This window comes from Vombatus ursinus, unplaced genomic scaffold, assembly GCF_900497805.2.
Source record: "Vombatus ursinus unplaced genomic scaffold, bare-nosed wombat genome assembly UNPS02014794.1, whole genome shotgun sequence".
Classification (NCBI taxonomy): Eukaryota; Metazoa; Chordata; class Mammalia; order Diprotodontia; family Vombatidae; genus Vombatus; species Vombatus ursinus.
In genome coordinates this window covers 16655143-16679568 of record NW_020954572.1, presented here as the reverse complement: position 1 = coordinate 16679568, position 24426 = coordinate 16655143, and the positions used below count along the sequence as shown (strand labels likewise).

The 24426-nt window shown below is 39.1% G+C and overlaps 1 protein-coding gene and 1 pseudogene across 1 annotated transcript in view; one reads left to right on the top strand and one right to left on the bottom strand.

Moving 5' to 3' along the window:
• The first annotated feature begins 305 nt into the window (after window positions 1-305).
• The window catches only part of SLC28A2 (solute carrier family 28 member 2), a 61305-nt gene continuing 37184 nt past the window's right edge, over window positions 306-24426 (top strand). The window contains exons 1-7 of the mRNA XM_027870018.1: window positions 306-535; window positions 1446-1547; window positions 3633-3735; window positions 3841-3929; window positions 5992-6083; window positions 11539-11722; window positions 20604-20745. Of these exons, the coding sequence (XP_027725819.1) occupies window positions 3655-3735; window positions 3841-3929; window positions 5992-6083; window positions 11539-11722; window positions 20604-20745 (588 nt within the window). The 5' untranslated portion in view covers window positions 306-535; window positions 1446-1547; window positions 3633-3654. The remainder of the gene's footprint in view (window positions 536-1445; window positions 1548-3632; window positions 3736-3840; window positions 3930-5991; window positions 6084-11538; window positions 11723-20603; window positions 20746-24426) is intronic.
• Window positions 7132-7561, bottom strand: LOC114048881 (annotated as a pseudogene).

The window sequence follows — 24426 nt, the reverse complement described above, 5'->3', positions numbered from 1 at the left end:
TCCCCCCTGGAGTGGAGACAGAGGAAATGAATGAGGGTTTTATTGGGGAGTGGGGGTGGAGGAGGGAGGAGTGGAGTGAAGGGTTGGGTGTTTGCCCAGGGGTTGCAAGTAGTCTGAATAGTATGCTAGGTACTGGCTACTTCTTCCTAAGGTGAGGAAGACCCTGAGAAAGGAAATCCAAATCTGGAGTCAGGTTGTCCTCTTGTGCTATGCCTAGGAGGGTGGAGCCAGTACTTTTAGAGCAGCCCCTCCTTCTGCTTGGAGACTCAACCTCTGTCAAGACTTTTGCCTGAGGAGCCCCACAGTTTCTTAAGGGAGCTTCCAATTCATCTGAGTGAAGTGGTTGCAATAACTTTCTCTCTTTCTTCATTTTTGGGTGTTCAAGGAAAGTAAAATATCTTTCATAATAAGCTTTTTAGGGGAAGTTGGGGCAAGAAAAGGAGAATGCAAGGACAGAGATGGCACACCCATTTAGCATCATTCATCTTGTACTGGATGGCAGGCTGCAACCCAGCTCTGGAGCAGGGATTAGAAGGTATGTATATATGTATATTTTTAAAGGGGAGCCTGGAAGGGGAGAAAAAGAAGGAGGCATAATCAAAAAGAGAGAAAAAGGAAGGAAAGTGAGGTCAGGAAAGACCACAGAATCATTTTGAGGTGACAGCCTGTCATCCAAGTGGAGATGCCTAGAGGCAGTTACTCCTACCCACATTCATGTATCCTCTTTCTGAACTCCTACAATTGTGATTTTTCTAACACTAGTGTCGCCCTGAGTCCTTTAGACATAAATCTGTGCAATATTGCTTTCTTTTTTAAGTATCTCCTAGGAGTTTGTATTGTCTCTCGAAAGAGATTATAAGCTTTGGGGGCAGCTAGGTGGTGCAGTGGATAGAGCACTAGCCCTGAACTCAGGAGGACCTGAGTTCAGATCCCGGCCTCAGGCCAAACACTTGAGACTCATGCAGACCCTGGGCAAGTCACTTAACCCCAATTGCCTTAAAAAAAAAGAGAGAGATTATGAGCTTCTTATGATGAGGCACTATGTTTTATTTTATTCAATATCCCCCTGCACATCCCACAGTGCCAGACAAGGTACCCAACTTAACTGTTAACCTAACTTGAAGACACCAGGCAAGGCAAAAATAGGTGTTAAATACTTGGTTTGTCCATTTATAGCAGACAGGACCAACCTTGGACAAAATTGCAAAGTTGTTAAAGCTTGTCATTAGTGTCTCCAGACTCAGTTGTCTTGAATCTCAGTTGTTCTCCTGTTTTTCATTGTGAGCCGCTTGGGGGCAATACCTTCATTTTGGTTGTATTTCTCTTGGGGATATTTTGTTTTATTTTATTGTACCTTTTTATGTAAGTTTTATTTTTCTTCTTCTTTCTTTTTAATGAACAAACGTTCATTTTATATCCTTCTCACCTCTCCATCCAATTAAAAGAAAGAAAAACAGAAGCCATGAGAATAGTCAAACAAGAGAAATGCCCACGTTGGCTGAGTCTGAAAACGTGTGTCTCATTCTGCATCTTGAATGGATCATCAGGTGGGTGGTATGCTTCCTCATCAGTCCTCTGGAAATATGCCAACCCCTTAATTTTACAAATGAGGAACCTGGCCAAAGAGGTGGAAGTGATTTGGTTAACTTTACTGGAAGAGGGACTAAATAGCAGAGATAGAGTTGCAGATTCCACCCGTTTAAGTCCTTCCACACTCAAGTCCCCTCCTCAGAGTCACATGACATTTTGTTCCCACCCCTTTTATCTGCTGGGTGCTCTGAGTCCACATTCACTCCCTCAGAAGCACTCTCCCAAGGGTGTCCAGGACATCCAGCAGAAACTAACACATCAAGGTAAACAAGAGGACTAATTGATCATATCTGGGGCTTCTCTTAAGGGAGAATGACTAAATGCAGTTAATTCTATTACTGTTCAGGTGAATCTCGTTTTGTGCAATGTGTTCCTGATACCCATCCTTGCTTCTGCTGTCTGTTCATGTCTTTTAAAAATCTAAAGTGGTTTCTAAGTTACCTACCCTTGTTTTGTTGTCTATTCATGGATTTTTAAAAATCTGAAGTGGTTTATAAATCTAAGGTGGACATTGACATGATCTTTTTAGGTCGTGTCCCACAGGGATTTACCATAAAGCTTTCTTTAGATATGACAGGATGGCTTGGTTGCTTTTGAGGGGTAGCTAGATTCTAAACCCTGAGACAAAGAGAGACTACCCATAGCTGTTGTATGGGAAAGGGTCTCAAGCAGAAATTAACAACCAGCCAATATTATACTATAGTCCTGAGGATATCTGCTTCAACCTTGGAAGTCTTCCCAATTTTGACTTTTACCTCTTCATATCTTTCACACCTTTTAGTTCATACTCAAAGGGGGAAACCTTATAGAGCAAAGATGGTTGTACAAGAATTCATACTCCTTGCACAATTTGCTTGATTCATCACGTATACCTGTTTCTGCTACTCTAAGCAGTTACCTATGATAGACTTTAACCTATAGATAGTAAACTGGTGTGTCCTCTTAGCATTTTTCTTTCCTCATTCCCTTAACCATCTCAGTCCCCTGGTTCCTTTAATACTTTAAATCCCCTTGTCTTCATTTGCTCAGTTTTCTCAGTCACTGTCTCCTAACTTCCTCTGTCTCTGCTGTTTTCCCCAACACCCTTTTCTTGCCTTCTTACACCTCATACCTCCTCCATACCATGTACTTTGTGACCCAGTGATACTAGTGTCCTTGCTGTTTAAACAAGACACTCATCTCCCAACTGCAGGCATTTTCTTTTTTTTTTTTTTTAAGTGAGGCAATTGGGGTTAAGTGACTTGCCCAGGGTCACACAGCTGTTATATGTCTGAGGCTAGATTTGAACTCAGGTCCTCCTGACTCCAGGACTGGTGCTCTATCCACTGCACCACCTAGCTGCCCCTGCAGGCGTTTTCACTGGCTATGCCTCATACCTGGAGTCTTCTCCCTCCTCATGTCTATCTCCTGCCCGCCTTGGGTGCCTTCAAGTCCCAGCTAATATTTCACCTTCTACAAGAAGCCTTTCCCAGTCCTTTTAATTCCTAGTTCCTTTCACCTTTAGGCAGGTAGGCGGTTTAGAGCATAGAGTGTTAGATGTGGAGTCATGGAGACCTAAGTTCATATCTGGCCTCAAGTAGCTGTGTGACCCTTGGCAAGTCACTTTACCTCTGTTTGCCTCAGATTTTTCATTTGTAAAACTGGGATAATAATAGTACCTACCTCCCAGGGTTGTTGTGAGGATAATATGAGAAATTTGTAAAGTGTTTTGCAAACTTTTAAGTGTTATATAAATGTTAGCTCTCTAGCTCTGTATGATTATCTTAAATTTATCCTGTATATGTCTTATTTGTACATTGTAATTTGCATGTTATCTCTCCCATTAGACTGTGAGTTTCTTGAGGGCAGGAACTGATTTTTTTTTTTTTTTTGCCTGTCTTTGGATCTCCAATGCTTAGCACAGTGCCTGACACATAGTATGGGTTTAATATATGCTTGTTGACTTGACTTGATGCTTCAGTGGCCCCAACTGGGAAAAAGTTTCTGTCCTCAAATTATGGGTTTTTCAACTCAATCTTTAGTTTTATGTGTTTTTTTTTTAGCTTGGAAAGAAGCTAACAAGATATGGAGAAAGAAGGAGAGAAAGAATCTATTTCACTCTCTCCAAGGGAGAACTATATGGACAACCAGGGACTAGATATGATGGTAATTCTCTTTCTTCTTATACAGAAATATGTGTGTTGGCCTCAATATCATGTCTAAACCATTGCTCTTCTCCTTGACTTACACAGACTTTGTGCATGTTTTTAGGGGGAAGAAACAGACATTCCAGAAAAAACAAGGGAGGAAGATATAGCAACCAGCTTGGGGAATGAATCAGAGCTTTCCGCTTTCCAAAGGTGCAGCATGAAATTTCATGGGGAGGAATGTAAAGTCCCACAAGAATTCAGAAAAACTACTATACATGTAGTTTTCACTGGCTCTCTCCCATATCTGGAACTCTCTCCCTCTTTATCCCCACCTTCCTTGGCTTCCTTCCCAACTAAAGTCCAACCTTCTGCAAGAAGCCTTTCCTGGTCCGCCTTAATTTTAGTGTTTTCCTTGTGAGACTATCCACAATTTATACTGCCTATAGTTTGTTCATACCTGGTTGTGTCTTATTTCCATTAGACTGGGAGTTCCTTGAGAACAGAGACTGTCTTTTGACTTTCTTTGTATTCCCAGCACTTAACACAGTGCCTGGCACGTAGTAAGTTCTAGTAGACAGACCGATTGACAAGTAAAGCGTAGAGAATAGGTTTGGTGAGACAAGTTTGTGCAAAACTGGGGATTCTGGGGTTTTAGTGGCCCACAAGTGCAATATGAGTACACAGTGTGATACATTGGCAATAGAGACTGTCCAGACAAAGGGAAATGGAAGCCACGTTTCCCTCTGTCCTGGTCAGACCACAACTAGTACTATTGAGCTCAGTTGTGGTCACTACATTTTAGAAAGAACATTGACTAAGTGGAATGAGTTCATAGGAAGATGATGAGAGGATAGTAAAGGGGGAACCAGGTGAACATCAATTTAGAGCTGGAAGGTACCTCAGGTACAGGAGGAGAGACCAAATCTGAACAATGACCATTCACCATTACTCCCTGAAACAAGTATTACTGTGTGGGAAGGCCAATCTAGAATCCACGTGCAGTCTCTTAGTAGGTGCCATTTTCCACAACTATCCCAGTATTTACTATTTTCATCTATACTCCTTCAAATTAAACCTTTATTCTTCCCAGAAGCCCACTTCTCCTATCTAGACTCTAAAATAACTTTCTGGGCTCCAATTTCCTGGATGGCCCCACAAATGTTAGATTATCTTCTCTCTCTCTTCTGTTTCTGTGTCTCTCATATCTGTCTTTCTTCTCTATTCCTTTTTCTTTCTCTAGCATTGCCTCTATCTCTGTCTCTTGTTTGTTTTTGTTTTTTGCTAGGCAATGGGGTTAAGTGACTTGCCCAGGGCCTCACAGCTAGTAAGTGTCAAGTGTCTGAGGCCACATTTGAACTCAAGTCCTCCTAACTCCAGGGCTAGTGCTCTATCCACTGCACTACCTAGCTGCCCCCTCTATCTCTGTCTCTTTCCTGTCCGTCCATCCATTAGATTGTGAGTTCCTTGAGAATAAGAACTGTCTTTTCCCTCTTTTTACATTCCCAGCATTTAGCACAGTGCCTGGCACGTAGTGGTGATGAATAAATATTTATTGACTGACCAACTATTTCTATCTCTCTGTGGAACCTTTGGTTTCATCCCTATTCAAAGGCAGCTTGTTGTAAGTGGAATGAGTATCTAAGTTAAAATGCCACCTCTGATGCTTCCCTATAGCTCCTTAGACATAGACTTAACCCAATGGGGTTAAGTGACTTGCCAGGTTCCCACAGCTAGTAAGTGTCAAGTGTCTGAGATCAGATTTGAACTTAGACCCTCCTGACTCCAGGGCTGGTGCTCTATCCACTGTGCCACCTAGCTGCTCCTTGTAAACACATTTCTGATGGACTATTCAAGGGGGTGTCTCTGGATGGAAGAAAGCCCAGAAGGGCTTCTTAGGAGAACTTCACCTTCCCCCACTTCAGAATGTGACTACTGTGCATTCAGTGACCTTAGGGGACAGCAATGAGTGAAAACCTTTTTTGAAAGAGGCAGAAAAAAACTATTCCGTTTCCTGAGGCATGAGGGGTAATCTGGGAGACCTCTGGGTTCAGGGTGGGATGGAGTTTGCTGGGATTTTGGGTCCAGAAAGGGTAGATTTGACATGACCAGGATCAGTTTTCTTCATGCCAAAGACCATCATCTGCTGAGTGCATCCATTGAACAAAGACAGGTTCTACCTAGAACCAAGGTGTTCCTCCTGGGTTGGGAGTCTAGGAGCTGATGAGAAGGAGCTGAGGTAATTCTAACTTCTTGCTATTTGGTCTTCAATAAGGGGAAGCCAGGAGCCTTTCTCCAAGGCACGACAGTTCTACAGAACTCATGCCCAGTTGTTCCAGAGAATCCTATGGGGCCTCCTGTGTACAGGTGAGACATTCTGAGTGCGGTTTTTCTTCAAATACTGAGAAGTGAGATATTAAATGACTGTGGGATTGGTGCTGCATCTTTATAAAACAGGTTGCTAGGTGGTACAGTGGATAGAGTGCTGGGCTTGGAGTCAAGAAGACCTGAGCTAAAATCCTTCCTCAGAAACTTACTAGCTGTGTGACCCTGGGCAAGTGAATTAACTGCTCTGTGTCTGCTTCTGCAGGGGATAATATCCCCTACAACACACAGGGTTGTGGTGAGGCTCAAATCAATTAAAATATGTAAAGTACTCTGAAATTTTTTTAAGGTTTACCAGAATGTCTTTAGTCACAGTTGAAAGCAGTTATATTGGAAAACCTTAGTTCTCCATAAATATATGGTCAAGTCACTTAATGCTATTTGCTTCAACTCCTTCTCTGTCAAATGAGCTGGAGAAGCAAGTGATAAGCCACTCCAGTATCCTTACCAAGAAAACCCCAAAAGGGGTCATGAAGAGTCAGACACAACTGAAATGACTGAACAACAATAACAACAACAACAAAATATGTGGAAACCATTTCCAAAGCCTAATTTTTTTACATGAGGAAAAGTGTACATTTTTTAATCATTAACTGAGTGGTTGCCATCCCTTTTAACATAACATTTCATCTCTCTACATATGCTTCTTACCTCCCACCCTGTCCCTGAACTTGATGAAATAAATCCCTACTTCTTTGGTTTACAGTAGATGATTGTGTTAAATTATAAATATCATCACCAAAGGTTAGTTATATAGACACATATTGTATTAGCAAATATACAGTTTCAAATTAGGTTCCTAGAACTTGGCGAAGTAGATATTTCTGTTTTTAAAACAAATTAATAAAAGCATATTTTGTTCAATGGGAGGAGACTAATTAGAAATTTGTCAGTGCTCCAGTATGAACTGGGCACTTGCTTTTTTTTTTTTTAACTCTTGAGAAAAAGCTTTTGAAAGTTGTATACATATTTCATTAAATTATGCGGCAATCTTGTTTTTTTTTTTAATTGTCCCAGAATGGTCATCTAATCAAGCCCGATATTTCAGGATAGTAGGAATGAGAATCACCAGCCAAAACTAAATGGCAACCAGAACCATTATGGCCTTCATTTTGCATCCATGCCACCACATTTATCTTCAAAACTTTTAAGCTCTGTTGCTAAAAGCTGTTGCATTGTCTTTTAAACTTTCTGATTAGTCTTGTAGCTCATCCAGTCTCTCTTCTCTTTCAATTACCTTTGTACTATTTCCTTGCATGACACCCATTACTTCCAACTGATTCTATACATGCCTAATTTTGTTATTCTGAGGTCCACATCTTGGTCCAGATGGACGCCTTAGGGAAAAAACAACAACAACAACAGTCTTCTTCTTCATCTGAATCTTCTTCCAAAAGATTTCTTCTTTCACTTTTCATGACATCATCATTATTTAGGTGGTATTTGAATTTAGGAGGCATCTTTATTACTCATAAAGTTGTTTTCCTTTTCCCAACTTTAACAAGTAGATATGTGCCCCTTAGTTCTCTAGGGAGGCCTCTGGCTGTCCCTCAGAGCCAGGGTGGAATGGGTCAGCCTAAGCTGGATTGGGGGAAGGGAAAGGAATGAAGGAGGAAGAAGAAGAAGGGGAGGAGAAAATGACCATGGGTGTGGACCCATCTTTAGTCACTCTGCTGCTCTTCCAGATCAGTAAGCATTCATCTCTTTGCAAATCTCTTTTTTCCCCAATGATATTTTATTTTTTCCCAGTTACATGTCAATACAATTTTTTAACATTCATTTAAAAAATTTTTGATTTCCAAATTTTCTCTCTCCCTCCTTTACCTCCTCCTTCTCTGAGACGATAAGCAGTTTGATATAGGTTATACGTGTTCAATAATGCAAAACACATTACCATACTGGTCATGTTGTGAAAGAAGACACAGACCCAAAGGAAAAAAAATCTATGAAATAAAAATACAGAAAGTGAAAAATAATATGCTTTGGTCTGCATTCAGATTCCATCAGTTATTTCTCTGGAGGTGGATAGTGTTTTTTATCATGAGTCCTTTGAAATTGTCTTGGATCACTGTATTGCTGAGAAGAGCTAAGTCATTCACAGTTGATCATCGTACAGTATCACTGTCACTGTGTACAATGTGCTCCTGGTTCTGCTCACTTCACTTGGCATCAGTTCGTATAAGTCTTTCCCAGCTTTTCTGAAACCAACCTGCTTGTCATTTCTTATAGTCAATAGTATTCTATTACAATCATATACGTATCACATACAATCATAACTTGTTCAGCCATTGATGGACATCCCCTCAATTTCTAATTCTTTGCCACTACAAAAAGCGCTGCCAGAAGTGTTTTTTGTACAAATAGGTTCTTTACCCTTTTTTTATTGTTGTTCAGTTGTTTTGGTCGTGTCTGATTCTTTCTGACTGCATTTGGGGTGTTTTTGGCAAAGATACTAGAGCGGTTTGCCATTTCCTTCTCCAGCTCATTTTACAGATGCGAAAACTGAGACAACAGGGTAAAATGACTTGCCCAGGGTCACACAGTAAGTGTCTGAGGTCAGAATTGAAATCAGATCTTTCTGACTCCAGATCTGGCACTCTATCTACTTTGCTACTTAGCTGCCCCTGCAAATTTCAAAATATTATATAAACACTAGATATTGTTATAATGACATTGGTGGGTGGAAGAGTTTTAATTTTTTGTTTTTTTGTTTTTACTACTTAGACCTAATAGGCTATGTTACAATCATACCTCATTTGCTTAAGGGAGAAAAATTTAAAAAGAAAAATCAAAGAATTACAGGCTTGCTCAAGGCAGGGTGGACTCAAAAGAAGAACTTATCTGGGCTTCAGTTTTTCATCTATAAAATAGTTAACCTCCAATGTTGAGAGGCAGTGTGTCATAGGGGATAGGCATTAGAGTTATGGTCAAAGCCCATCTCGGATACTTAGTAGTGATGTGACCCTGGGCAAGTCACTGAACCTTTCTGTGCCTCAGTTTCTTCATCTGTAAAGTGAGGAGGTCAGATTGAATGGTCTCTAAGGTCTTTTCCATCCCTAAAACTATGATCCTATGATCCTTCTAGTTTTAAATCTACCATCCTTAGACTCTGAATCTAGTATTTTTACCACTCCTAGACTATGCTGCTTCCTTAGTCCAACCTCTAAATTGGTAGTTAAGGAAACCGAAGTCCAGAAAACTCTGGTGAATTCCCCTAGGTGACATTGAACCTCACTCTCATTTGAATTGGTCAAAGGAGGGAAGAACACACATATACCCAGTTGGGTACAGAAATACATTTTACTCAGCAGAGAAATAAGAAGAAAGGAAAGCAGGAAAGGGGAAATAAGAGGCAGGGGAGATTACGGGAGAAATTAGTCCCAAGCAAACCAAACTCTAACTAAAGATGTACAAAAATATTTATAGCTCTTTTTGCAGTGGTAAAGAATTGGAAACTGAGGGAGTGTCCATCAATTGGGTAATAAATGATATATGAATATGATGGAGTACTATTGTGCTCTGAGACATGGTAAAGGGGATGGTTTTAGAGAGACCTGGGAAAATTTGTGTGAGGTAATGGAGAATGGAGTGAGCAGATTCAGATCAGTTTACAGAATGACAACAATATAGTGAAGACAAGCAACTTTGAAAGATTTAGGAACTTTGATCAGTGTAATGTTGAAACACAATTTCAGAGGATTCATGATGAAACATGCTACCTACCTCCTGAGAAATGAGACTTGGAGTGCAGAATGAGACATATGTGCATATACATATATATTTATATATTTTTTCTTTTAGACATGGTCAATGCAGAAATTTGTTTGGTGATGATACTTGTTTGTAACAAGTTTTTTTTTTAAATTCTCAATTGAGGGAAAGGATAAGGTAGGAGAGAGAAAGGGCAGATTTTTGCTGATTAAAAAAATAACATTTTGAGAAAAAAAAAGGAAAATGACTGATATCTGAGCAACTCAGCTTAGGCCAAATGCTGTATAATGCCAAGGGGCTAGGCTTGGGAGATTCATTGCAGGTCTTTCTTGCTCAAATCCTTAAAATTCATGGCAAATGTTCTATTTGCCTCCTTAGAAGTCCATTCCTTTGGCTGAACAAGTTGTGGTATATGAATGTAATGGAATGCTATTGTGCTATAAGAAATGATGAGCAGACCGACTTCAGAAAAACCTGGAAAGACTTGCATGGACTGATGCTGAGTGAAGTGAGCAGAACCAGGAGAACATTGTACACAGTAACAGCCACATTGTACGAAGACTAATATTGACAGACTTAGTCCTTCTCAGCAATGCAAGGATCTAAGACATCTCCAAAGGTCTCATGATGGAAAATGCTATCCACATCCAAAGAAAGAACTATGGAGTTTGAATGCAGATCGAAGCATATTATTTGCTATTTTGTTTTCTTCTGTTTTGTTTTGTTTTCTCTTTCTGGTGGTTTCTCCTCTTGGTTCTAATTCTTCCTTACAATGTCACTAATGTGAAAATATGTTTAATAGGAATGTATATGTATAGCCTACATCAAATTGTGCATCATCTTGGGGAGGGTGGTGGGGAGGAAGGGGGAGAAAAATTTTAAACTCAAAAGCTTATGAAAGTGATTGTTAATAAATCAAAATAAATTAATTTTTAAAAAATCAAAGACATATACAGAATAAAAATGAGGGGCTGGAACAAATGTATCAGGTGAATCCAAAAAGCAGTAGTAGAAATTATACTATCAGACAAACAAAAGATAAATATTCACAACATAAAAAGAAATAAGGAGACTACTTTATGGAGGAAGGCTTATGCCTCAAAGAGGTCATTGATAAAAAACAAAAAAACAAAAAAACAAAAATCCTCACATACACCTATACTTTTACAGCTGTGATAGCGAAGAATTGGAAACAAGGTACATGCCCATTTATTGAGAAATGACTGAACAAATGTGGTACATGAATATAATGGAATATTACTATGATGGATAAAGAGAAGCACAGAAAGATTTACATGAATTTATGTAGAGTGAAGCTAGCAGGGCCAAGAAAATAATATATACAATGTAAAAGCAAAGAACAACCAGAAAACAATCAGAAGTGAATGTTGCAAGATTATAAAGAACAAGAGCTACTCCAAAGAAGAGATTTGAGGAGACATCCCTTGCCTACCTTTTTGCAGAGGTGGGAGGTCCACAGGTGTGTTACATTGTATATATTTTCAAAATTTTTTTTTTTGCCACTGATCAGTTTTGCTGATTTTTTTCTCTTTTCCTGTTTCATGTAAAAGTATTACTTGTTATATGGGTTGGCTGGGGAGTGGTAAAAATACTGAAAAAAAATTTAGTGATGTAAAAAATAAACAAAAGACATGATTAAAATTTATTTTTACAAAAAAAAGTCAATTGCCTGACTTTTATCCTTTTCTCTTTCAATTCTCTTTAGCCTATTTTGCATATGTCCTGACGGCCTGTATCCTGAATTTCCAAAGAGCCCTGGCTTTGTTTGTCCTCACCTGTTTGGTCCTCTTCTTCTTGGCTTGCAGTCTCATTAGAAAGCATTTTGGAAAGAAACTGTTGAGATACGGGAAGCCCTTTGAAAATTCTCAGCTGTGGCTCTGGCTAAAATGGTGAGTTGGAAGAGCACTTCAATGACTTAGCACCACACAGTTTTGTTGTTTTTGAGATAGGTACCACCATTACTCCAAATTCTAGAATTCTTTTCTCGTCTCTCTTTGTTTTTCCTGTGTCTCTGTCTCTGTCTTTCTCTGTATCTCCTATGAGAGATTAATGCTGGACTCACTGGGGCCATTGGATTTAGCTCTGCCCCTTGCATCCATGTAGGTTAGCATGCCCAAAGGGTATTTCAGGGAAGGGAATCAATTGGCTCACCATTCAAATATATTGTGAAGCAGCCTTATTTACTGTTAATAGTTTCAGTTTGGATTGGTTTAGAAATGACACAGTCTCAGCTTTGATATATATGTATGTATATATATATATAGTATTTATTATTAAAATAATAATAAAGGTAAGTGATAGTATAAGTCTCAGTAAGTAAGCAATAATATTGTAAGTCTCAATAGTGAATCTCAAACAGTAAGTCTCAGTAGTTAACAATCAATAACAAGTTAAGTCTCAATCAGTATCAAATGTTACCACAATCGATTATCACCATCAGGGAAATCATCTACATCTGGATCACACAGCTGGGGAGTCTCAGAATCAGCCTCCAGAGTCCCAATGAGAAAATCCTGTGATATGTGTCCATACCATGGGGGAGACTCCAAAGACGGCTCAGGACTACCCACCTTTCATAATTCCTTCTAACAAAGAAGGCAGTTTGCCAAATAAATGTGTGATTGGTGGGAAAGGAGCTGTTCTCAAAACATCCTTGAGAATATTCCTATTTATTAATATTCAGTTTTTGGAGGGATGACCAGCCCTTCCTGGGACCAAATACTATAAACAGTCCTTCAGCATCTAGCTGGGAATAAGATTAATATGAAAAAGAGTCAGGGTCAAATTGCAGGCATACTGAGTGAGGTCAGAATGTCTTTTTCAATTCATTCATCACATTAGGTTCTACATTCTACCGAACTCATTTGTAAGAGGTGAATGCTTGGAGCTGAGAAACGACAAAGGAAGTTATACAATTGAAAATACATGGACCAAAACACAAAAATATAAGAATTAATATACCAATGGGGATTAAACCAATCAAATAAGATGTAATAGATGTCCACTAGGATTGTGTCAGGAATAATTGGGACCTGGTATCTCACATCTGTTGAACAATTTCTTAGAGATGGTGAATCCGAGTGTCAACCTGCCTAGAGTGATTTACATACACACCACATGAAGTATTTAGTACCATACATACCCCTCCTTCAGCAGCTAGTAGATAATCTAGGGCTATCCTATTATCCATGACTACATTGTCTAAAGAGTCTAATAATTCTTGGAGGTCTTGGAAGCCAAATGCTGTTTCATATACAAGGATAGGGGTGGTATAATGTCCACACAAGAAAATATATTCTTTAGGGGCACAAACTGAATGATGTCATTGGTGACTGTTATTCAGTATAGAGACTACATGTTGAGGCCAGAAGGTACTATAGTTACATTGTGATATTTAATAAGAGAGAAGGGATGTTCTTAACAGATGATTTAAAGTCTTCTATGAGGGAGGCAGTTTAGATGACTTTGGTATGTAAGAAACATTGTTATAACTTTCTCCTTGATACAAAACAGTAACATTGGGAAACCAATATGAGCAATTTTAGGTAGATACATAAAAATACTCATAGTACAATTATTACATACAACATGAGTAAAATTTTCTGGACAAACAGTGAGATTATCAAAAGTAACACACGTATAAGTAAAGGGACCTATCATTGCTTGCATATTTACACTTTTAAGTACAGGACCATAATGCTTACTGAGATTATATGTCCAGAAAGAAAACAGATATCCATTTTAGTATCCCATATGGGTTCCACTAGTAATGGCATGGTAGCATGCACAAAGCCGTAATACATGCAAGAAACAGTGTTATTGGTGCCTTGTGCAATAATTTTGGTGGTCTTTGGTCTATTACTAGGGTGTCATTTTACCCAGAGTTCATTAGGAATAAAATGTAACATGTGAGAGTATACTTATTTTAGATGACAAAACAAATAACAATTGAAAAATGATAAAACAATGAAGAATAATCATATATCATATAAAGGCTGAAGAGAGACATGATCCTAGGGCTGGAATCTGAGCACAAGCACCCATCATTTCCCCATCAAACAAATGGGACCCAAAATCTTTCAGGGTAAGGGATGAAGGTCTCGGCTCCTGAAACTGCTTCCTGCTGAGAATGGACGTATAGCTGTCCCTGCCTCTTGGGGTCCCGTTGAAGTGGTTGGTTCGTTAGCCAATGTACAGAACTTGGCTGATTTCAAGTCCAGAGGGTGATGGGTCATGGTCTCGGACAGAGGGTGATATTTAGCCTGAGAGGTCATTTGCAAGTGGAAGGCACTGAGCCTAGAGGAGACAAATCTGGCAAGGAGGTTAAGCAAATAAGGGCCAAAAAGGAGTAGGAGGACCGTGACCAGAAGCAGGGTAAATATGGACTGGTATCCTTCTGATAGGGCCATCTCAAATTTTATGAGCTATTAATTTTCAAATCAAGCTACTTAATTTTCCTTTCTGTCTCATAAGACAAGATAGCTTTATTACTCTTCACTAACATAACTGTATTGCTTTAAACAAAAGAGGTTCCTGACTTTAACTTCACAACTAAATAGATACACATCTTTATTTCACAAGCCTGTTTATCCTTCTCTAATTATATTCACTCTGGAAAAAAGAGATAAGTCAAAAATTGAATCTTTTACATATGATAAATTCAGACAGTAATTTTAACTCTTGTTTAAGTCATGGAATGACTACAAATTCAGATCAAAACAGCAAGATCTCACATACTTACATTGTGCTCGTATCTTTTACTGACCACTTGCTGTGATCATAGAAAGTTGCTATAAAAGGATAAAAAAACAGGGACATATGACATACCAAATATGACAGGATAAAACATCCTTAGCTCTGTTTGAATTAAGATAACAGTCAAAATTCTCCAACCATGCAGTATCAATTCCGTCTCATAGCCAGACTCAGGAATAGTCAGGTGGGGAACATTCCTTTTCAAAGGAACACAATGGGGAAACTGAGCCAGGAGGATCCCATCCTGGATTGAGGCTGAGATTATTCTCACGACTTTTTCCCAGATGCAGAACTCTACTTGTTAACAGTACAGGATCGCATTTCCTTTGAGTAACTTGTGGCAGTTCTCTAAGATACTGATTTAATGCAGACAACTATACCCAAATTCAAACTTAAAACAAAATTAGTTACAGTCCCAAGAGTCTTTTACCTCAAATAGCAAGTTTCACCAATCACCGCTTAGAGCCAGATACAGTTATTTTTACTCTCATGGAGTTGCAGTAGGCAATAAAAATTTACGAGGACTCACATGCATAAGGCATTCCATTCAACATCTTTCCTTCTCAAATTTAAACTTGTCCTGGTATAAAAGCCAATCATTGGAAATCCTTTCTATCTAGTGTACATAAACTTGCAGTTTCTCAGCAAGCCAAGTTCATTGTTTAGGAACTCCATAACCCAAACAAGCTCTTTTCCTGGGGCTGATGACCTTGCCCACGCAGATGGTTTCCAGGGTCCTTGGGAAGTTTACAAAATAAGGAGAATCAACGTGGACTCCAGGGAGGTGCTGATTCTGGTGCCCCTGCCCGCTGACCCCCATACCCCAAGGAGGTAAGCAAAAACAATCTGGATAAGGCTTCCACCTAATCCCCTCCTTTCCACACACAGTAATCAATGAACAATTTTAGGTTTTAGCATTAAAAACAGTAACTCCAAATAACTTAGTTAACAATCTTACAACTTTCATGAGTGATAGCCAAATTGTTTTAGCTGTAACCTCCTCTTTAACTACAGGCAGAGGTGGAAATATCTGGTTTTCTAAATGGCAGTTATAAAACATTATAAGACAAGGTTAGCAGGGTTGATAAAATAACATTAACTGGTTTTACACAATTTTTCCATCATCTTTTAGTTTCTTTCAGTTCATACATTAATAACATCTAAATTATGAAAAGTTGCTTAACATAACTGATACAAAAGTTTACAAATTTGAAACAATATTAGGCGTTTAAAACTTTAAACAAACATCTTTAAACAAACACAACTTTAAACAAATCAGGTGACTCCAATTCTGTTGAATATATTTCCAAATTACCTTACATACAAAATCGGGCATCTCATCACCATTGGCATTGTATACTGGTCACATCTAATTAATGGGGGCAGCTAGGTAGCACAGTGGATAGAGCACCAGCCCTGGAGTCAGGAGGACCTGAGTTCAAATCCAGCCTCAGACACATAACACTTACTAGCTGTGTGACCCTGGGCAAGTCACTTAACCCACTTGCCTAGACAAAAAAACAAAACAAAACAAAACAAAACAAAAAACCCTCAAATGCATGTGGGACAGCTAGGTGGCGCAGTGAATAGAGCACTGGCCCTGAAGTCAGGAGGACCTGAGTTCAAATCCAGCCTTAGACCAAACACTTGACATTTACTAGCTGTGTGACCCTGGGCAAGTCACTTAACCCCAATTGCCTAAAAATTAAAAAAAAACAACACATCTAATTAGGGAACTAATAATAATAGTTAACATTTAAAGCATCTGCCCTCGGCCAGGCATTGTGTTAGGCACCTTCTAATCATGTAAGGTAAACTGAGATAATGTGCTTAATGTTACCCAGTTAACAAATTTCAGATCCATGCATTTTCCCAATTTGCCTTAGTACCAAATAGTGTAATAAATTCTGACTCATCTTGAGCATCAAGTTAATAGTGACACATTTCACTTAAAATATGACTGGAATGAATTCAATTACCTTTTGGTTGTGTTCTGGTACACAAAAACTTTTCTCTTTTACATGATGCAGGAAAGATTAAGTGCTAGTCAATCTGCCTCTCTTTGATCTGAGAGAAAAAGGTTCCCCCTTTCTTTCTTTCTTGTCTCTTCCTCCACATTCAAACTTGGCCAGAGTTGGAATGGAGAGAGAATTTTTTTATTTATACTAAAAATTACAATTTTACAATTTATGGTTTATCAATTCACAATTTTTATAATTTTCCAAAAGTTTCCAAACCATTACTCTCAAACCCTCTGTTCACACAGTTTGTGCAAATAGATTATGCCTTTCTTTTTACTGATACTCCTCTCATTCCTGAATGCTTACACTTTCTTGCCTTTCCTTCTATCTACTTATCCCTCTGGTGGACTTTGATTAAAGCCCCTTTTAAAACTGCACATATCTTATTTCTTTCTAATTCTGATCTAACACTTCTCTTACCCTCCTCAACTTGCTTTTACCAAGCATATAACCTAAATAATAAAGTATTTTTCTCTCTCTTTTTCTCTCCCATCTACCCGCTTCTCTGAGGCTGCTGCAATCAGGGAGGGAAGGAGGGAGAGGAAGAGAGAGAAAGAGAAAGCAGCAAGAAAAGTCCAGTTGTGGCTATTGGAAGCTACTCTTGCTGGCTGGCTGCATTTTAAACTTACAGGTTATGAGATTACACATAGTCACTCACTCACACCACATGGAGACATAAAACACAGAACAAATACAGACAGGGTAATACAAAAAATGACAAGGAAAATCCAAAAGCTCAGAGAGGATTGTCAGAAATCCCCTGCATAATCCAACCATTTTGGAGAGCAATTTGGAACTCTGTCCAAACGGCTATAAAAATGTGCATGCCCTTTGACCCAGAATAGCACTTTTAGGGCTATATCCCAGAGAGATCATACAAATGGGAAAAGTACCTACATGTACAAAAATATTTATAGCAGCTCTTTTTGTGGTGGCAAAGAATTGGAAATTTAGAGAATGCCCATCCATTGGGGAATGGCTGAACAAGTTGTGGTATATGAAGGTAATGGAATACTATTGTGCTATAAGAAATGATGAACAGGCTGACTTCAGAAAAACCTGGAAAGACTTGTATGGTCTGAGTGAAATGAGCAGAACCGGGAGAACGTTGTACACAGTAACAGCCACGTTGTGCGATGACTAATATTGATAGACTTAACCCTTCTCAGCAGTACAGGTATCTAAGATATCTCCAAAGGCCTCATGATGGAAAATGCTATCTACATCCAAAGAAAGAACTATGGAGTTTGAATGCAGATCGAAGCATACTATTTGCTATTTTTGTTTTGTTTCCTCTTTCTGGTGGTTCCTCCTATTGGTTCTAGTTTTTACCTACAACATCACTATGTGAAAATATGTTTAATAGGAATATATATGTATAGCCTATGTCAGATTGCATGCCATCTTGGGAAGGAAGGTGGGGTGGAAGGGAGAGAAAAATTTAAAGCTTATGGAAGTGATTGTTGATAATTCAAAATAAATTAATTAAAAATTAAAAAAAAAAAGAAATTCCCTGCACAAATCAGACAGTTTTTTTGTGATCCACCAGGTTGTATAGAGGTTCGGCAAAATGTTCCTCTTTAAGGTCTTAGAAACCGAGCTTTTTCCAGTTCTGTAAAAGATAACTTATGGGCAGATCCCTGGGTGTACAAGGGGGGACATTTGCCCATCTCTTTCTCTGCTCGAGCTTTTTCCTCCACCCCTTTGCTGGTTTGTGCCTTTGCTGGTGCATGAGCTGATAGGCAGCCAGGAGAGGCCAGCCTCTCTGGCAGACAGTCAAATGATCTTTCCCTTTTTCAAAAGGGATACTTTCTAAACAGTGTGAAACATCCAGGGGTTCTGCTTTCCTCAATTTGCCTTCCCAATATTCGCTAGCCCACTCTCTAGCTAGGAATGCATAAGGCATATCTTCCCACCCTGGAATGTCAATGGGGCTGTTTTCTTTGAGAACAACGGCATTTCTAAACCCATCCTGTTCATGACTCCACAAATGTATTGTGAAGCAACCTTATTTACTGCAACTTAATTTAGTTTCGGTTTGGATTGGTTTAGAAATAACACAGAGTCTCAGGTTTGATACATATATACATATATATGTATATATCATATATATACACATATATAATTTATTATTAAAATAGTAATAAAGCTAAGTGATAGTATGTCTCAGTAAGTAAGCAATAATATTATGTCTCAATAATTAATATAGATCTCAATAAGTAAATCTCAAACAGTAAGTCTCAATAGTTAACATAGGTCTCAATCAATAACAACTTAAGTTTCAATCAGTATCAAATTTACCACAATCAATTATCACCATTGAGGGAATCATCTACATCTGAATCACATAGCTGGGGAGTCCCAGAATCAGCCTCCAGAGTTCCAACGTGAAAATCCCGGGCTGTGTGTCTGTACCACGGGGAGACTCCAAATATGACTGAGGACTACCCATCTTTAGTAATTCCCTCTAACAAAGAAGGCAGTTTCCCAAATAAATTTGTGTTTGGTGGGAAAGGAACTGTTCTCAAAACATCCCTGAGAGTATTCCTGTTCATGAATATTCAGTTCCTGGAGGGGTGGCCAGCCCTTTCTGGATGCAAATACTGTAAACAGTCCTTCAGCATCTAGCTAGGAATAAGATTAACATGGAAAAGAGTCAGGGTCAAATTGCAGGTATACTGAGTGAGGTCAGAATGTCTTTTTTAATTCATTCATCACAAATGTCCATATCAGGAACAAGAGAAATGATGATCCAATTCAATGAAATAATTGGATGATGAATAGACAAGCTTTGGATGGGCCATTACTGTCTTACTATGTTGATATTCTGTTCTAGAAATTACATACTTTCCCCATCTTCCCTGACTTCCTCATGTTCTTGCATCGTATCCCCAGCCTTCCTGGGTCTATTGGTAGTACTGACAGATCTGCCTTTTACAGTTTTAGAATTTCTAGCAGCAAGCTTATTGCTTAGTCAATGAGGAATGGGACATCATTTCCAACAGTATGTTTGTGGCCTTTTGCACAGGGTAATGTGCAAACTCTGAGATTCCTCCTGTTTTGGATATTCCTCCTGTTAGAGTTGTTCAATGGAAAGGCCAGGTATAAGGGGCCAGTGAGAATTTATATTAGCCTGAATCTACATAAGTCCCATCTTTGGGAGACAATGTGGTACAGTGGAAAGGGTGATGATTTGAAATCAGAGTATCTGGGTTTGAATATTGGCTCTGAAGATTACCACCTGTGTGATCCTGGGCAAGGCACTTACATTTCTCTTGACCTCAGTTTCCTCATCTGTAAAACGAACAAGTTAGCCTAGATGATAACAAAGATCCCTTCCACTTCTAAATCAATGATCCTTTCAACTGCACTCTGAGTCATTGAAGTAGGTGGTATTATAGCTTATACAGGCAAAGAGAGTATTTTTCCATTAGGTTAAATAAGATAATGTGCATCAAGGGATTTGGAAACCTGAAAGCATCATATGTCTCAGCTAGTATTATTATTATTTTAAAAATAATAACAATAATAATCATATAGCTTTCATTTATATTTGTGCTTTAAAGTTTGCCAAGTGTTTTTACATATGTTATTCCATTGGAATAAGAAGTATAGGAGAGGGACTGCCTTGGAGTCAGAAAGACTCAATTTTAGCCTGTCACATACTGGGCAAATCACCCTTTCGATGTCCAACACAGCTCTCTAAGATTCTAAATTACAGACAAGTTGACAAATTGCATTGGTAGAGATTTTCCTATACCAATGAAATCACCAGTCCTTTCAAAAAATTATTAGTAGTAATTGTGAGGAAGTTTATACATCTCTATACTGTGTTAAACCAATAAGGATTCTGGAAAAGGGTTTTATTCACTCATTGTATTGGGTTCCCATTGAGAATAATTCCCTGTTGAAGACTTCACTACCCTGCCTGTAACACCTTTTTATCCCTGAGCTATTCCAGTGAATAATATCTTCTCTTTCCTTCTCTTTCTAGGGGTCTAATTGCAGTTGCCTTGGTCGGCCTCATCCTGTGGCTGATCCTCGACACTGCTCAAAGGCCAAAGCAGCTCATTTCTTTTGCTGGAATCTGTATGTTCGTTATCATCCTCTTTGCCTGCTCCAAATACCACTTTGCAGTAAGTCTTGGGTTTATACATAAGGCTAAGAAAGCCACCCCAATGGTCTCCTCCTTAATCAATGAGAGGTCCATCAGGTGGCTACCATGGAACTGACGTGAACTCTGATTACTTGGCCATAGAACCATTGCTGAATCAAGAAATAAGTTGGTATCAGATGGGGAGTGGGGAGAATACTGGAGCATGAAGTCAGAAGGGAGATAAGAAATGCCAGGGATCCTTATGAAACCCAGTTTGGCTCCTCTTTGATTAGTAGGAGCCAGGCAAGGTTAAAGTATTTGGAAGTGGCTTAAGAATTTAGAAAATAAATCAGACAAGTCATATACATCGACAAGAAAAATCTATGTTTAAAAAACGTATATAGAATGAGCACAATCTTTCTGGCTAGATTCCTGAAGGACAGCAGATTTTCATACTGATTATCTGAAAGTACAATTTGAGTGTACTTGTAAAATATCAGAAGTGTACTTTTATTATGCAGACTTAGCAAAACTTTTTTTTAAAAAGTTGTCTTATAGTCTCTTAGAATACCTGGTTCTGATATGACCTCAATTCAAGCCAAGGGGTCCCAAAGGCTCTGGATAGGTGTCGTCTAACCATTAGCCATGATTTCTGAAATTATTCAGATGAGTGACCCCTGTGTTTCTCTGCATGGTATTAGTCTGCTGTAGATCCCTCAGGCCTGTGTCTAAAATCTCAGGTTGCCTCCAATAATAGGTCAGCTATGATATTTGGAATAATATACAGGTGTAATGGGCTACCTTAAAGGGTGGTGGGTTCCCGTTCCTTGGAGGTCTTCAAGTAGAGTCATTGGATGACCACTGTTGGGTATGTTGTAGTGTGAATTCCTTTTGTGTGTGACACTAGATGCCTACTGGGATCCCCTCCAACTCTCAAATTCTGTGATTCTTGGATAGGGACCTAGATGGGAAGAATAACATTTATATAGTGAAGGTTTAAAAAGAACTTTACATATGTTTTTAAAAATAATTATACTTGGGGAGGTGGAGCCAAGATGGCAGAGTAAAAGTAGTGACTTGCTTGAGCTCTCCCCAAAGCCCTCCAAATACCTATAAAAAAATGTTCTAAACAAATTCTAGAGCAGCAGAACCCACAAAAAGACAGAGTGAAACAGATTTCCAGCCCAAGACAACCTGGATGCTTGATTAGAAAGGTCTATCGTGCTGGGCTAGGAGAAAAACACAGTTCAGCATGGGTGCACAGACAAAGACCAGGTCTCAGTGAACCTGGGGCAGGCCTCAAGGGACTGAATCATAGGCAGCTGTGGCAGTTTCTAGACTTCTCAACCCACAAACACCAAAGAGAACTTAGAAAGTCAGTAGGAAAAGTCTGTGGCCACAGTGAGAGAGGACATTGGTCCCAGCCCCAGTCCCCAGCATAGCCGGAGGACGGCAGCTGCTTCCTGAGCTTCTGATCCACAGACTGAGGGGGAATTGAATGGCTGATCAGAGAGGGATTGCAGGGATCTCTTTGCTGGTGCTGAGGTAGGATTCTCTTGCTTTCACTGTGCTTGTATCTGGGTCACAGTTCTGGGTGGAGATCCTGGGGAGAGGAGGAGTACTGGTGTGGTGGAGCTTATAATGGTGGTGGAGAAGGCAATTCTAAGGCAGAAAAGAGTGCTTGTGGTCACTCATCAACAAGAGCACAGGCCAGGAAAGGAGTAAAACCTCGCCCTTGATCATACCACCTTGGAAGAACTGAAGACTTACAGGTCCCTAGAAGTGTCTGTGAAAACAGCTGCACAAAACCCCCAAAGCTTGGGACAGTACATTCTCCACACTGGAAGCAGACCCCTACCTTAACAAAGAGTTTAAAACTCAAGAAATTGGCTGGGATCATGAGCAAACGGTGCAAAAAAAAAAAAAAGTCAGACCACAGAATCTTTCTTTGATGACAAAGAAGATCAAAACATACAACCAGAAGAAGATAACAAAATCAAAGCTCCTATATCCAAAGCCTCCAAGAAAAATATGAATCAGTCCCAGGCCATGGAAGAGCTCAAAAAGGATTTTGAGAAGCAAGTAAGAGAAGTAGAGGAAAAATGGGAAGAGAAATGAGAGTGATACAAGAAAATCATGAAAGGGGCAGCTAGGTGGCACAGTGGATAGAACACTGGCCCTGAAGTCAGGAGGACCTGAGTTCAAATCTGGCCTCAGACCAAACACTTGACACATACTAGCTGTGTGACCTTGGGCAAGTCACTTAACCCCAATTGCCTCACTAAAAATTTTTTAAAAAAAAGAAAATCATGAAAAACAAGTCAATAACTTTCTAAAGGAGACCCCAAAAAATACTGAAGAAAATAACACCTTAAAAAATAGACTACCCCAAATGACAAAAGAGGTCCAAAAAGCCAATGAGGAGAATGCCTTAAAAATCAAAATTGAGGGGCAGGTAGGTGGTGCAGTAGGTAGAGTACTGGTCCTGGAGTCAGGAAGACTTGAGTTCAAAACCATCCTCAGACACCTGACACTTACTAGCTGTGTGACCCTGGGCAAGTCACTTAACCTCATTGCCTAGCAAGAAACAAAAAACAAAAAACAACAAACAAACAAAAAAAAGCAAAATTGGCCAAATGGAAAAGGAAGTCCAAAAGCTCACTGAAGAAAATACTTCCTTAAAAATTAGAATAGAGGGGCAGCTAGATGGTGCAGTGGATAGAGCACTGGCCCTGGATTCAGGGGGACCTGAGTTCAAATCTGGCCTCAGACACATAACACTTACTAGCTGTGTGACCCTGGGCAAGTCATTTAACCCCATTGCCTAACCAAAAACAAAAACAAAAACAAAAGAAAATTAGAATAGAGCAATTGGAAACTAATGACTTTATGAAAAATCAAGATGTTATAAAACAAAACTAAAAGAATGAAAAAATAGAAGATAATGTGAAATATCTCATTGAGAAAACAACTGACCTGGAAAACAGATCCAGGAGAGAGAATTTTAAAATTATTGGACTATCTGAAAACCATGATCAAAAAAGGAGCCTAGACATCATCTTTCAAGAAATTTTCAAGGAAAACTGCCCTGATATTCTAGAACCAGAGGGTAAAATAGAAATGGAAAGAATCCACTAATCACCTCCTGAAAGAGATCCCCAAAGGAAAACTCCTAGGAATATTGTAGCCAAATTCCAGAGTTCCCAGGTCAAAGAGAAAATGTTGCAAGCAGCCAGAAAAAAACAATTGAAGTATTGTGGAAACACAATCAGGATAAAACAGGATTTAGCAGCTTCTATGTTAAGAGACTGGAGGGCTTAGAATATGATATTCTGGAGGGCAAAGGAGATAGGATTACAGCCAAGAATCACCTACCCATCAAAACTGAGTATAATCCTTCAGGGGAAAAAAATGGACATTCAGTGAAATAGAGGACTTTCAAGCATTCTTGATGAAAAGACCAGAGCTAAATAGAAAATTTGACTTTCCACTACAAGACTCAGGTGAAACATGAAGAGGTAAACAGGAAAGAGAAATCATAAGGGACTTATTAAGGTTGAACTGTTTACATTCCTACATGGAAAGATGATATTTGTAACTCATGAGACCTTTGTCAGCATTAGGGTAGTTGGAGGGAAAAAAATTATATGTATAGATAGATAGATAGATAGATGGATAGATAGATAGATAGATAGATAGATAGATAGATAGATAGATAGAT